This window comes from Rhyacophila brunnea, unplaced genomic scaffold (genome assembly GCF_057557595.1).
Source record: "Rhyacophila brunnea isolate RB1 unplaced genomic scaffold, BYU_Rbru_1.0 scaffold_9, whole genome shotgun sequence".
In the NCBI taxonomy this organism is placed as follows: domain Eukaryota; kingdom Metazoa; phylum Arthropoda; class Insecta; order Trichoptera; family Rhyacophilidae; genus Rhyacophila; species Rhyacophila brunnea.
In genome coordinates this window covers 23,081,674-23,096,765 of record NW_028233361.1, presented here as the reverse complement: position 1 = coordinate 23,096,765, position 15,092 = coordinate 23,081,674, and the positions used below count along the sequence as shown (strand labels likewise).

The 15,092-nt window shown below is 33.7% G+C and overlaps 3 protein-coding genes across 3 annotated transcripts in view; 2 read left to right on the top strand and 1 right to left on the bottom strand.

Annotated features, from left to right (window-relative positions):
- LOC147063413 (ciliary microtubule inner protein 2B-like) overlaps positions 1–1,869 on the top strand; it is a 75,239-nt gene extending 73,370 nt beyond the window's left edge. Inside the window, exons 3-4 of the mRNA XM_085959951.1 lie at positions 122–474; positions 1,562–1,869. Coding sequence (XP_085816077.1) covers positions 122–474; positions 1,562–1,791 — 583 coding nt within the window. The 3' untranslated portion in view covers positions 1,792–1,869. The remainder of the gene's footprint in view (positions 1–121; positions 475–1,561) is intronic.
- Positions 1,869–11,051, bottom strand: Gorab (Golgin, RAB6 interacting). The gene is made up of 4 exons (XM_085959950.1): positions 10,920–11,051; positions 8,959–9,352; positions 7,550–7,690; positions 1,869–4,167 (listed from the first exon to the last, which is right to left on the bottom strand). The coding sequence occupies exons 1-4, from the start codon at positions 10,984–10,986 to the stop codon at positions 3,897–3,899; spliced, it is 873 nt and encodes a 290-aa protein (XP_085816076.1). The 5' UTR covers positions 10,987–11,051; the 3' UTR covers positions 1,869–3,896.
- Positions 11,052–11,403: 352 nt separating this feature from the next.
- On the top strand, positions 11,404–14,023 carry sgl (UDP-glucose 6-dehydrogenase sgl). Its single transcript, XM_085959716.1, has one exon. It carries the CDS (start codon positions 11,732–11,734, stop codon positions 13,145–13,147), a length of 1,416 nt encoding a protein of 471 aa, XP_085815842.1. The 5' UTR covers positions 11,404–11,731; the 3' UTR covers positions 13,148–14,023.
- The last annotated feature ends 1,069 nt before the right edge of the window (positions 14,024–15,092 follow it).

Genomic DNA, 15,092 nt, shown 5'->3' with positions numbered 1-15,092 from the left:
GACTTTGTGGTTGACAAGAGTGAAGACGTTTCCAGGAGTTAGTCTGTTTTAGTAACATAGTGTAGTTAGTAATGGCTGATGAACGCATTAATGAATTTATTATATATCTTTTAATTCACAGGAGACCAGCTGCGTATCGGCCAGAAGACTATGCTATACACAAACCTGTTTCACAGTACAAAGACACCGCTTTGCCTGACAACTACAACGACATTGCTTACCGTGGGAAGAAGTACATATTAGGCTATACCGGTTACATTCCTGGATTAAATTTTCGCTATGGCAAATCATACGGAAGGGCAGCCGATGACAGTATGACGGAGTTCAGCGCTAAACAGTCGGAATTAAGACGGAGGAAGGAAATCGATAAGCGCTACACCAGGTCGCGGAGTGCGCCTAAGATGGAGCCCATTCACAACAGGGACGAGGTGAAGACTTCTCTGCGGCAATACGAAGAAAGAAACAAGTACAAAGGTAATACAATTCTTTCAAATTGTATTTAATTTTGAAAGTGACTTTAATTAAAATTCTTAGTAGAATGCTATTATTTAGTTTCAATACTGTTGGATAACTTTTCTAAATCCAAAAATATATTCAAATTTTGATTTCTTTCTTATTCGTTGACATTATTAATACACATATTGACAATGATTGCAAAATTCAATTGTAATTGACCTTGTCGACTGAGGATCAGAGAATTCGGCTTAAGGGCCCACATGCTCAGCGTAGGTCAAAATGGAGCTTTTATGGTATTTTCTGGGCATTCCTTAAACATTGTAGATAATCTATTTATATTATTTTGAAGCCTTATTAGCCTTTATATTTATTTTAAACATTTGATGACTGCATAAAGTATTTTTATTACATAAAATAGTATTCTTTTAAACCTCTCGCTCTAATGTTTTAGAATATAATCATATTTCAGTAGGTCCATGTGAAGTGGTGTTATAATTTTTTAGATTTATTAGTTTTTAAACGAATTTACAAAACCATTAGTAAAATTAATGTTGTGTTTATTTTGAAAAATCCAGATAATCGAAAATCCGGATAATAGAGGTTCTACAGTACAGCTTAATGAGAAAAATACTGAAGTGAAAGAATGACATGTGAAGATAACGAATTCACATAATGTATAAAGTTTTATTAATGATCGATTATTTTTAACGTGTTCTCCTTATTAAAAATTCTTTTTATGCGAATGTGCTGAGGAATCGTAGGTTACTTGGCTATTATCAAAGGGAGGCATGAGTCAAAAAATATTGAGAATGTGTCATAACACATAAGTACCGAAAGAACCGATTAGTACTCGGATGAACTCGGAAACCAAACTGTCTAAAACTTTCATTAGAAAAAATATTCAAAGGTATCTTGCATTATTAAATCTTACATAGGTAGGTACTTGTTAATTAATTCAATTAATAAATTTGTAAATAAATGTAAAATTATAGAAATAAGAAAACAGTGGGAACATATTTTTTATGAAGAATTCTACTCTCTAGATCCACTTTGAAATGTTTGTGCTGACGTATTATTTACCAAAATTCCTTTTTTTTTCAAAAAGAAAATCACATCTCTCCCGAATTTCCACCGATAGCTGGGTACACGGGTCACATCCCTCGAGTGAAGGGATCTGAAGCATCACTGAGCCAGAGGTACCATTGCGCGGCTAAGAAAGGCCTAGAACTCTTACAGCGGGAGAGAGACACCAGGAAATCCTTGGAGAAAGCTACCATGAACGTCGACAGAGTGTTGAGAGAAGCGGAAGGGAAATATACATACGGAAGAGGATAACATACGGGGAAAAGGATGTTTGCAAGGAACTAACATCCTTTTGAGAATAAATAAAACACAAAATTATCTTTGTTTATCTTACTGGTGTGAGTATTATTCGTAAGTATTACATTCATACAGATATCACCGATAAATAAGACACTTTGGTAGAAAAAGATCTTATTTCTATAAAGAAAAACATATTTCTACTTAAATCTCCATTACAAGATGCTGTAAGTATATCTTTAGCAGCTCTCTAACATTATAAAATAGTTACAACTCAAAATTAATAGTATTAAAAATATATTATTGTTCAATAGGAAACTAAAGCATCCATTCATTAAAGTACTTATGTTATATAATATAATCTAACCAATTAATATTGCATAAAACTTAAAATACAAATGCCTTATAAATGTAAATACTCTAATAACATAATGCTTTTATAAAGCACAGAATCATTGAAATGATAATTCATTACAAAGTTAACTCGCACAAAAAAATTGTTAGTTGAAAATGAATTATTAAAATTTGTACAAAATTTATTTTCATTATTTAAATGGTTTCATTTTAAATTTTCTGTTACTAGTATTGTTTTATATCCCTACATTTAATTAAAACTGGTTTGAAAATGGCAATTTTTTTAATAGGTAAATAAATCTATGGCTATTATACACAAAAGATTACTGCATACATATTTTTGTAATTTATATTAAATACTTATTTGTCCGAATTTAATGAGAGCATTATGTTTTGTGACAACACTGTTATATAATTTCACAATGTAATCATACAGTAAAATCATAATTATCCAGAATGTTTTTCGATCGTTTGGATTTATCACTTTTATATTCAATTAGTCCAGATAAATGAGGTTCTACTGTATGTTTGCCAGAATGTTAGTTAAAAAAATTACATTCCGAGATGTCACAGTAGATACTACAAAACAAAATTCATTCTATTAGCGTCTTTACAGCTACATACATTCATCCTAGTTTGCTAGTTTGCGTCTATTATTTTTTAAGTAAAAAGAGAATAGGTTACTTTAAAAGAAGCAAATAAACGTAACATGTAAATCCAAATTCATATTTTGTTATGAATAGTGAAGTTAGCTTTGTTTCAGTGGAATATTTTGCATAATGAGACACAAATTGTGAAAAAATCATTGTAAAAAATAAACGATTAACATCAAAGATTTTGTATGAATTATTAAACATATTGTCGATTGATCTCCGCCAACCGCGATTCAGAAGGAAGGAAATCAGCGATTACGGCAACCAACCACACTTTCTGGCTACTAGCAACCATGGTTGTTGAAGACCAGTCTACAATGCGTAATAAAAGGTAAAAAAAGTCCTTTTATGTCTACCTAACAAAATCAAAATTGTTCAATAAATTACATTTTTACTATAACTTTCAATACTTTCGGTAATGCTATTAAAATAGTCCCCCACGTAAGGTATGTGCCTGTATTAACTATAAGTATTATTAAGAATTAAACAAAAAATGGAACTCTGATGATTCATAGATAATTGATTCTATCTTACTTGGTTATTTAATAAGTAGGTAATAAAATAATGCTCAACAATATTTTTTAAGAAAATATTGCAGTCGACGCTATCGTTTTGTCCCTGTGTGTGATAATCTTTCTTTTGAACATTCACAGTCTCATCTTCTATACTTAGAATATTAATATAGACTATAGAGAGAGAATATATTATTAGCGTATGAAATAATGACGACAAAAATAGGGCAACACAAGAGTAAAATTTAGTTACATAACTTATTAATAAAATATTTGTACAAAATATGCCTATAAATTAATAATTATGTAGATAGTAAATGCCTGCCTGATATTGGCCGCTAATTATTGCCACGTATAAATTGAACACAGCCTTAATATTAATATTTTTTCATGTAATTAATTATTACGAATTGTAAAAAAAAATGTTATTTCACTAATTGTAAGAACTGTATATAAACAATTAAATATAATAATATTCGTTGTACAGATTAATTTATTATTAATAGTTGTTTTTGGAAGATGATTATTTATTTTAGCACCACATTATTGTATATTTTCAACAATAAATTTAAAAAATATATTCAAAAGATATTATATTTTCTTAATCATCTCTAATGATGACATGTCCGTCTTCCATTTCCAACATTTTACCTGTTTGTTCGCAAACTCCGTCACTCACATAGCTGTGTATTATTTCGACGTTGTTATACACCAGCTGGTCCATTAAAGACTCCAGTTTCTTCGCCTTGCGATCCTCGTTGTGAGCGATTAGAGTGCACAGGTGCTCTGTAAGTAATTCCTTCCTTTCCTTCTCCTTCTGAAGTGTCAATTTTGCAGCAAGAAACTCTTTCTCCACTCTATGATAATTCTTCCTGTAAAAACGCACAATCGGGGTTTGGTAACGCTAAATTCATTGGATAAGTAAACAGGAGATCCAATCAAGGCAAGTAAAAAAAATCTCATGGAAAGATATTAATTGACATTAATGGATGTAATAGAACATAATTTAACGGCGATGTGCCGAGCGGCTAATGTGTCGGCTTATAATCCTGTGGGTCCCAGGTTCAGAGTATGGACGTGTGTATGAGTATGACATGGAGAGTGTGTTTGGAATCAGAATATGGACGTAACAGGTTGAGCAAGTGGCTAACATCCATTTCTCGTAAAAACAAAATCTGTTCAACTGTACAAACCTCTACTCTGTGGAGGTCAAAAAAAAAAAAAAGAATTTGATTTACATGATGATGAACATAATAGAATACAGAAAACCATTATAAAATATGTACCTATATAGTAATTTACTAATATTGACAAGAATAGAGATGTTCATATGCGCCAAAAATCATACAGAGCCCACTATCAGTTTTGACTACTCCAGAATACCGATATAAAATTTAATTGGCTGTACACAGCAATGAGACGACCCATAAACAGTTCAACATTCTCAAATGCTAAAAATTATGAAGATGTAAAATATCAATGCTTGCAACCAGGGACGGCTCTAGTAAAGGAGCAAAGTGTGCACTGCACTCCCATCATCGATTAAATAAAAATATATAATATACAACCCCCATGTATTCCGAAAAATGCGATATCGGAAACTTATACGAAATCAATCATTTTGAATTCCGCGCGTATTCGAACATGTGATTTCGACGCGCCAACGCCACCGTCTACCAATACACACGTAACTACACCAATGAGACGCGACCAATACACACATGCCAACATCGGTGAGACATGCCAAGGAGCAAAATTCAAAGTGTACCTTGAATTTACACTATTTTTCACGCATACATTTAAAAATTTAGATCGACAAATGAGGCTAGTAGAATCAAAACCAACAAAGTTCTATAAGACTACATGAATCTTCGTTGGAAATGATGTTTTCCAAGTTAATTCTTCAGGAGGTTGCCTGTACCTAATGCCATAGCACACAAAGCTTAACTCGGCGTTCGGACAATAAAATCATATACTGGCCGATATAAATATTCCAACACAAGCGCTTAGGCCACGCGTCGAGATATAGTTGGAAGCCTAATTATTGATGACTAATGTCATGTCGATGCATGCAGTGCAAAAATAGAAACATATTCTCGACTTATTTATCAAACGGTTAGTTTAGCAAGTTTAGTCCAACGTAAGCCGCTCCCGGTTTCACCGATTTCGCCGATATTATTATGCTAACGTTGGTGGATTATTTTTTTTATTTTCATTTTGAGATTACCCTATTACTATTAGTGTTTCAATAGGTAGGTATCTTAAATTTGATGTACACACAGTTCAGTTCAGCTTGTTAATTTGGTACTTAGGTGCATTATGATTTTAATCAGGTGGGTATTCCACAGAAAGGCTGTTATTGAGAATAAATAGGTACTTAGGTGTAGAATTGTAGACGTAGGTGGGTGGGTAGCTTTTAACAATTAATTAGCCTAGTGTTTGCCGCATTGAAGTAGGTACCTAGTTACATAGGACTTATAATATCTATTATTACGTTTATTTTGTACAGATAGGTAGGTAGGTATCTATTCAATAAGAAGGAACATGGAGCATAGGTACTGTCGTTGAATGAGAATTTTACAAGTGAAATTATTATTGTTCATCGTTATTTTAATTAGCGATTCACATCGAGACGGATGACAGTTTACATTGGCCGACATTATTAGCTCAGCCAAGTACCTATTCATTCATGGAACGGTACCTACCTACCTACCTACCTATTTATAATTTTTCTTATTTGAAACGATAATGGGGCCCTATTTCGTGGTCGATTTAAGATTAGGTGGTAGGTACCTATTTTGATAGGTAAGTAAGTACGATAAAAAGGCCCCATTTCTTTTGTGGTCATTTTGAGATTAGGTAGGTATCATTAACCTTATCATTAGGTAGGTACTTGTGTAGGTAGTATGTCGATAACTACCCACTGTTTTATAGTTTAATCGGAATTAATTTTCCGAGTCGAATTCATGAAGCAATTATTATTCACATCGGCGCATCATCTATTCTATAGGTGGGTAAGTATAAAGACTGCTTTTGGATCACAATAAGTGCTAATACTTCGATACAACCCTACCTTGGATAGCTGCCGTAGCGGCAGAATGTCATCAATGGGAATTTAGAGCATAAATCGACGATTCAATTCAATAACGTCATCGTAGGTATCGTGAAAATGCATTCATTAAACGAAGTTGCGATTTTATATGACAGATCACAGCACTGTCGTGTCGCGGGAACGTTCTGCGATTTGAATCTGACATGGGCTGATTTTAAAGAAAATACCGAAGATATTATTTTTTTCCACTCAATATCGACGTTTCGGCTTAAATATGTTCAATAAGCATGTCACTCATCATGTTAAATGTGCCGAAATTCCTTGGTTGCAAAGTTTATATCATTTTTTGCAGTTCGACGTTTAATATAGGGGCAGATTGGCAATGCGCGGAGGTGACATTTATTTTTTATAACTTTTATTATAACTATCTTATTACTCGATGGACAACGCTAAAACTTTGGAATATGTAAATATGCATCGTCTGAAACATATCTACAATGCGGCCGCACGCAATGAATTTTTAAAAATCGGCGGTCACAGTTAGAGTTCCGTAAACAACGCGACCGAATTATGCCAAATTATCAGCTATGTTTCGCATTAATCATTTCAAAATCATACGTACATTTAAAATGTGTACTGAAGAGAGCTAGCCGCCTACCTAGCCGGCTGGCATTATATTTTAGTAAATGAATTTTTTTAAATCGGGTAATTTAATACTTAATTATAAATAATGAATAATTATTATTAACGTGACAAATTTTAACTTAAAAATGAACTAATAGTCTTATACAGTAGAGAAGATTTCTACGTTACTGTTGGAGCATTATTGATACTTCAACTTTTCACTAATAATAATTTACTGGAAGTATTTGGCAAAAGTGTTACCCTATTAAAAATAATTTGTACAATCCCGATGATTTCAGTGGGAAGTGAGCGTTGTTTCTCAACTTTAGAAAAGGTTAAGTCATTTTTGAGAAATACAATGACTCAAGACAGGCTAAATGCTCTTGCGATGTTAAGTATAGATGTTCGTCTTATCAACGTGTTTTCAAAATCGATGGAAGATGGACTTCTTGTATAAATAGGTGAGTTTTTTTTGCACTCCCTCATATTCTTGTCACCGGCCGCCACTGCTTGCAACATAATTTTTTTAGCACACGCTTCAAATTTCTAAGCACTTAACGATTGAAAAAAACACTTACTCCGCTTCTGAATATACGAGACTCGCTTTGTCAATTTGTTTCCTAAGTATTGACACATCGTCAGATAGAGCTGCATCAAGGCTTTGCAGTTCTTTTTTTATGTTTTCCAGTCGAATTGCTTCTTCTGCAGTTTGTTTAGATCTACAAGTTAAAGCAAGAAAACATGAACAGATTTAACATACCAACATTATTTAACTCAAATGAATCTGTAAATAATTCATTATTAAAAGAGTTCACCACTGGATGCCAAACCCAACAGTAGTGCGTCAACATGGTCTATAATGGGGAACTTTGAAGGAAAACTGTTCCAAGCACGGTGGTAATATATAATAATAATAATAGTGTACTCAAAAGAAATGTTGCTAAAAATGGAACTGAAGATTATTAAGAACTCCCTGTTTCGGAAGTACAAACAGTAATATGAATTGTAATAATTACTAAATAAACTAAACAAAGTGACGATAATAGTTTGTCTGTGTGAATTTGTGTTTGCTTTGCAACATGTTTCTATTTCGTGGTTAATTATTAAGCCGCCACCATATGACTTAGTATATATATAAATAGCAGTGGCGAGGGGTGGAGGTAGGCTGGGTTCGATATAACTATTTATATCGAACCTTAACAGCCTACCTCCACCCCTCGCCACTGCTATTAGCGCTATTACATTAAAGCCACTGCTATTACCACTGCACACTAAAATTTGTCAATCATACTTACCTTTTTGTTTTCACTAAACTGAGAATACAATTTGCGGATGGTGCTGGTTAGTTTGTGCTATGAGCGATCTGACAAAAAATAATGCACATTTTGCAGTCATACTTATTTAATTTCGTTTAATTAAAATACTTATTACAGATGGTGTTGGTTAGTTTTTTCACCAAACCATAATCGATAAAAAATATTCATTTTTCTATAAAACATCTAAAATTATGAATGGTTTAATGGCTTCATTTTAGATGTTTTATAGATGTATGAATATATTTTGACTAATATCTATGGCTTGGATTAGGCGGGGTTTAATTGAATTTCAAATAACTAACAAACACTATCTACACATTGTAGTCATAGTTCAATGAAAACAAATACGTTTTACTGACAAAGTTTAGAGTGCACTATTTATGTTAAATCTTAAGAACCTACCGCGTGCGTGAACAGCGTGCGATAATCATTCCTCAGTCGATATTGATAGTTTGATAATATTATGCATTTACCTACAAATCGTTTTATAAATTAAAACTCGATTATATTGCCTGATGGCAGAAGTAGTATGGACAGAAACTTGTTGAGAAATTTATCAAATTTACAGTGAATATTCTACTGAAGATACATGCTTCGATTGAAAAAAAAAGAATACATTTCTCTTAATGGAAATCAAAGACAAACAGTGATAATAGATATTGTTTGCTAACCGATCATCTAAAGCTTTTGCCAACATTTCCTTCCTCTTCCTATTTTGTTCCTCGATAAGTTTTTGATGCGCCTGAAACTCTTCTAAGTTGATAGGCTTTTCAAATCCCAATATGTCAGTATTTAAAATGGGTAAATCGCAAACTTCGTCAATATTATCATTCAAGTCGTTGCCGTTGTTGTTAGCCTCATTTTTCAGAGCACAAATTTCTGCCTCACTTATTTTGCGGGCGGGTTCCGGAACTACGATTGTTTGTTCGACTTCTACGGGTTGCTGATTCAACATAGCCTTTTGATCAATAATTTCAAACTTTTGATCGCCTGCCATTTTCTTGAGGGTAACCGAATGCTGCACTTTATTTTTCATCGTAGATTTTTTGATGGGAGGGGCACCATCTAGAAATTAAACAATTACGTAATTCAATGTTTTGCAATATTGTATTACCTACAATTTCATTGAGGTGAATACCTAACTAATATTACATATTATATATATTTATTAGATATAATTAATTCACGTAAAAAAGCAAACACTGGATATATTGCTGTGTAGTTAATAAAGATGTACAGGCGATCCTCGACTTTCACACATTCTACTTTCGTACAGTTTGCTATTTTGTACTTATCTTAAAATTTAGATTTTTGTTGATAATGCAAAAACTGTGCGGTTCCATGCAGTAGCTTCTCTCTCCACAAAGAAAAAAAGGGTGGTATTCAACTATTTTTTGACAAGTTTATAAGGAAAACACCTGTTTGCTATAATACACCTCGTAAACTTTATTATACCCATTGATAAATAAAAATTTTAAGTACACTTTTTGATGATTTTTTACATTACTCTACTTTTGTACATTCAACATTTGTATACATTTCCAAGAACCAATTACGTACGAAAGTTGAGGGCCGCCTGTACTTACAATATAGGTACGATGATGGCCTTATGAGTCAGTTTTTCCACCCTATTTTATTTTTATTTTTCATTGGTTCTACAGTCTAATATGCACTTTCACTGCTTCCTGAAAGAGGCTTTCGACCAGATTTTTCAATGAAAAATGGATGTTAGCTACTTGCTCAACCTATTAGGTCCACGAATCTGGATCCAAACACACATTAAAAACAGCATGTAGATTTACTTGATGCGAAATTAGAACCATAGCTTCAATAGCGGACACTCAACTACTCATCCATTGCAGGCGCCGTATTTTAAACTAAACCTGAATAATTGTAGTTAAGTATCGTGAACGAGCAAGCAATTTGAGGATTTCTGAAATTCTTCATATACATATTTTAGCATTCTGTGCAAACCTTTTCCCAAAACTTGATAACATTAGATAGATAACTAATTATAGGACAGGCATTTTTTGCATAGGTAGATACCTACTTAGATACTTACATTATTATTATGTAATAACTGTTTTGAAGAATTTATTTATTTTTACTTCTCATAAAAACATAATATCTACATTACGAATCCTACATTGTATTAAGTATTATAATATTCTAATATTATTTATTAGGGTTTGAATTAAAGATTGATATAAATATGCACACAAAAAAGTGTATTTATACAGTAATTGTGAAAGTTGACGAATTCAGAGATTAAAATGAAATTCTAATTTAAAATGCAAGCTCAAAAATAATATTATTGCAGACAGGATGCAACCATCCACGGTTGTGCAATGGTTTATTATGGACTGATGGACGGTTTTCATCAAAAATCAAATGATAAATACTCCAAACAAGTGGCAGGCAATGGTTTCCCCGTATCACAATATAATATTTATTTATATATATATAAGTATATATATATATAATTATATGTGACATAATAGCATTATGATTGCCCATGAAAAAAGTATAACGGAAATTATTTATGATTTCTTGATATTAACGTGGGATGCTTAAAAGTAAAGGCGTATCATTCTTGATGTATGATTTAAGAAGATATAACTGTCAAGTAAACCTGTTTTGTTGTCCTTAATTTTTTCGATATCTTTTTCTGTGAAACCTTTAAAAGACCCAGACATCATGCCAAAAAAGTTAGAAAACTTGGTTTTGTTGACACTTTTATGACACGTCCTACGATCTGTCAACTTTGTATAATTTTTAAGGTATGGCTATCCTCAAAAATAATCTAAATAGGTACCTGGGAATACTTCATATTAAAGAGAATACCAGCTCATTTACTATTATTACCTACATAATAATGTCATTGCCTACATAATATTTTTTTTGCAAAATGATTCTTTGTTTTAAAAAAGCTGTAGGTAAGTATTTATTATTTTTCCACAAAATTTTATTATTTCATATTGTGATTGATATTATAGGGATATAGGTGCCTAGCTATGCTGGGATAACCAAGAAAGTCTTTCTATAAATTAATTTTGTAATTTGAATAGGTAGGTATATTATTTGAAAGGTGTAAAATTAATTGAATAGTTTTTAATTGGCTACCCTGGCACCGGGTGATTAACTTCAAACGTCAAAATAGTTTGACACAAGCTTAACCGCGGCCGGCGATGTCAAATTAACACTGCCATAAAATATAGATCAAATCCTTTATTAAAAATATTTCGATCGAGTGTTCCAGTCAGTAATCATATAATTTTGTATGAAAGCCTCATGTGCTTCACGTGACAAAGATAAAAATATTCTCTAGAAGAATTCTAAGAATTACTTTTTGCCACGTTGATAAACATTTTGTGCAATTGTGAATTGACAGTTCTGTTTTGAAACTTTGCTGTTGTTTAACTATTATTATTTAGATTACGCATCATGGTTATCACGAAGATATGTTGCTTGGGCGCAGGTTACGTTGGCGGTCCAACATGCAGTGTTATTGCACTAAAATGTCCAAATATTCAAGTGACGGTCGTGGACAAAAGTCAAGAACGAATAGATCAATGGAACTCCGACAAACTGCCGATCTACGAACCCGGGCTGGACGAAGTCGTGAAAGAATGCAGGGGCCGCAACCTCTTCTTCACTTCAGAAATCGACAAGAGCATCAACGAAGCCGAACTGATATTCATATCGGTGAATACGCCGACAAAGACGTTCGGGAATGGAAAAGGAAGGGCGGCCGACCTCAAATATGTCGAAAAAGCCGCGAGGATGATCGCAGACATCGCGACGGGTAATAAAATAGTCGTCGAAAAGAGCACTGTCCCCGTTAAGGCAGCCGAAAGTATCATGAAAATATTAACTGCTAATATCAAACCCGGCGTCAACTATCAGATACTGTCGAATCCCGAGTTCCTATCTGAAGGAAGTGCGATAACTGATCTCTTAGGCGCAGATCGCGTTCTAATCGGCGGCGAAGATACTCCGGAAGGTCAAAAAGCTATTCGTGAGCTCTCTTGGGTTTATGAGCACTGGATACCGAAAGAAAATATCATCACTACGAACACTTGGAGTTCAGAATTATCCAAATTAGCGGCAAACGCATTCCTCGCGCAGAGGATATCCAGCATCAATTCTCTATCGGCGGTTTGTGAAGCTACGGGAGCGGATGTTTCCGAAGTGGCTCGCGCTGTGGGTAAAGATTCTCGAATCGGTCACAAGTTCCTGGAGGCATCGGTGGGATTCGGCGGAAGCTGCTTTCAGAAAGATATTCTAAATTTGGTATACATATGCGAATGTTTAAATCTACCGGAGGTCGCAGCGTACTGGCAGCAAGTTATAGATTTGAACGAGTATCAAAAATCGAGGTTCACCAAAAAAATCATCGAATCATTGTTCAACACTGTGTCAGATAAGACAATAGCAGTGCTGGGTTTCGCCTTTAAAAAGAATACCGGTGATACGAGAGAGTCTCCAGCGATTTGTATAGCTAAAACTTTACTCATCGAAGGAGCTACCCTCAAAATCTACGATCCTAAAGTGGAACCGGCTCAAATAAAGATAGAACTGGCAGAGGCCAGAACGAGTAATTTTGAGATTCATTCGTCGGCATTATCGGCAGCGTCGCAAGCTCACGCCATCATCATCTGCACGGAGTGGGACGAATTTAAAACACTTGACTTCCAAAAACTCTACAACGTCATGTTCAAGCCGGCATATATATTTGACGGAAGAAAAATCTTAGACCATGAGGCGTTGATGAAAATCGGATTTCACGTACAAACGATCGGAAGAAAATTATGTCGAGGCGGATCCATGAGGTCTTGGGGAAGCCAGACTCTCGCTTGACCTCACATCTAAGGATTATAAGTAATTTAGTTGAATATTTTAAGAAATCAAAGTACAGAAACGTATTACATGCCTATCAATTCTATTTTTCGTATACATTTTAATTAATAAGACGGTGGTTCCTTTTACAAGCTAGCTCTAAATTTTATGGCGTCTGCTTAATTATTTTAATCATGAGATTATTTACACAAACTAATATTGTTTGGATCACTTGCTACTTGTGTATATATATTTATCATTAGGAATGATATACTGAAAACAAATGACACAATTATTAAGTGAGTGTTTCGACCTCTTTTTTAAATCTAGCTAGATTGTCATGGACATTTAATTTTTGTACAAAATACTCATAAGAGCATTTATTTTTCTATGATTTATTTGAGAAAAATTTAATTGTTTCCTTGCATTCGTCTGCGGCCATATTTTATAGAAGAAACTATAAACGGAGAATGTCTCAGTAAAATTTTCAGTAAGTATTCGATAAATATTTAGTTTCGTAATAGATTTGAATAAAAATAAGGTAGCGTAATTATTGTCATGGTTGTTCGTTATTATTACATTGAGAAAATGTAAAATCATTGGCCAGTTTAATCTAATAGACAAATCATATTTTATTTTTATATAGAATTTAGTTTCCCGAATAAGGGATAGGTTTTAAAACATATCATTTTTAATCTCGCAATAAATACTATGCATTAGTACTCATTTAATTATTATGACCATGTGAAAAGTGATAAGCTTTATAGTATTTTTAATGTTATAGTTTCGTATCCTGCATTTATTAAAATATAATTACTTTTGTTTCATTTTATTATGTACAAGGATAACCTTATCACTATGCCTAATGAAGTATTAAAAAGACAACAATCTATTTCTAATTTTATGTTTTTTTTATTTTAAATCCTATACATCCTACAATGAATGTTAGCGCACCTGTATACATGCATGGATTTACTTGCACCAATAGCCGGCTCGCACATCAAATCTCGTCTCGTCTGTAACAGGTTCACTTAAATCGATGTGACGTCATCGTTATTCACAAAACACACATTGCCAAATGGAGCTTCGCAGATTGGTCGAATGCGACTTTTTTGTTTGAAAAAAACATCTATTGCTACTATCAACAAATCGCATGCCTATTGGGCTGTGAGTCGAAGACGCCAGAACGCAAACAAACATCTACGAATTGGTCATTCCTATACCGGGTCATCGGTCGCCGTATCGAAATATCTATACGTTTCGAGAGGTTACATGTGACTGTCGCTAGGTAGATGTGCGGGGTTCATATGCATCGACGTTCCTAGATGGCTGTGCAGCAGACGAGGCAACTTTAGATGTGAAAGCCAGCTTAGTGTGTATTTTAAACTATTGCAATCAATGACATTATTAATGGACAACGCAATCAATACAGTAGCTAGCAAGTCAATTCGCACATGTATAGGTAGACGTCACGCAATTTCCATTATACAATATCAGGCATCGGGAATTTATAGCAATATCACCTTTATTGTACTGGCGTTAGAACAGTGTTTCTAGTGTCAATGTTCATTTGAGCGAACCCGTTCGAACCGAACCATTCGGCAGACCCGACAAAAATCATCAGGAATTTATAGCAATATCACCTTTATTGTAATGGCGTTAGAACAGATTATGCCATTCGGCAGACCCGACAAAAAAGTGAGTGTCATTTTTTTTCTAGATGCTTCGTCCATATTAATGTCATTGATTGCAATAATAGCTGTTTACATATCGTATAAGCTGACCAGGGAATTCAGAAATAACGGGAACCAGTGCTGCCATCTATATATATATGTTGATTATGGTACAAAAGGGTAAAAATTACAGTGCAGGGACATTTTTCGTCTCGAATCCTTCAAAATTATAGTATTCTTGGCATAAGTATTTGCGTAAAATTATAGTATTTTACATTTTCCGCGAATTCTAA

What these genes read in the sequence shown, in the direction of transcription:
- sgl (XM_085959716.1), top strand. Translation starts at nt 11,732, where the DNA reads ATGGTTATCACGAAGATATGTTGCTTGGGCGCAGGTTACGTTGGCGGT.
- Gorab (XM_085959950.1), bottom strand. Translation starts at nt 10,986, where the DNA reads ATGATGTCTGGGTCTTTTAAAGGTTTCACAGAAAAAGATATCGAAAAA. An exon ending in AATTAAGGACAACAAAACAG is followed by an intron (nt 9,353 to 10,919) that starts GTTTACTTGACA and finishes TTTAATTTCTAG; the next exon opens with ATGGTGCCCCTCCCATCAAA. An exon ending in GCAAAAGCTTTAGATGATCG is followed by an intron (nt 7,691 to 8,958) that starts GTTAGCAAACAA and finishes TTTAACTTGTAG; the next exon opens with ATCTAAACAAACTGCAGAAG.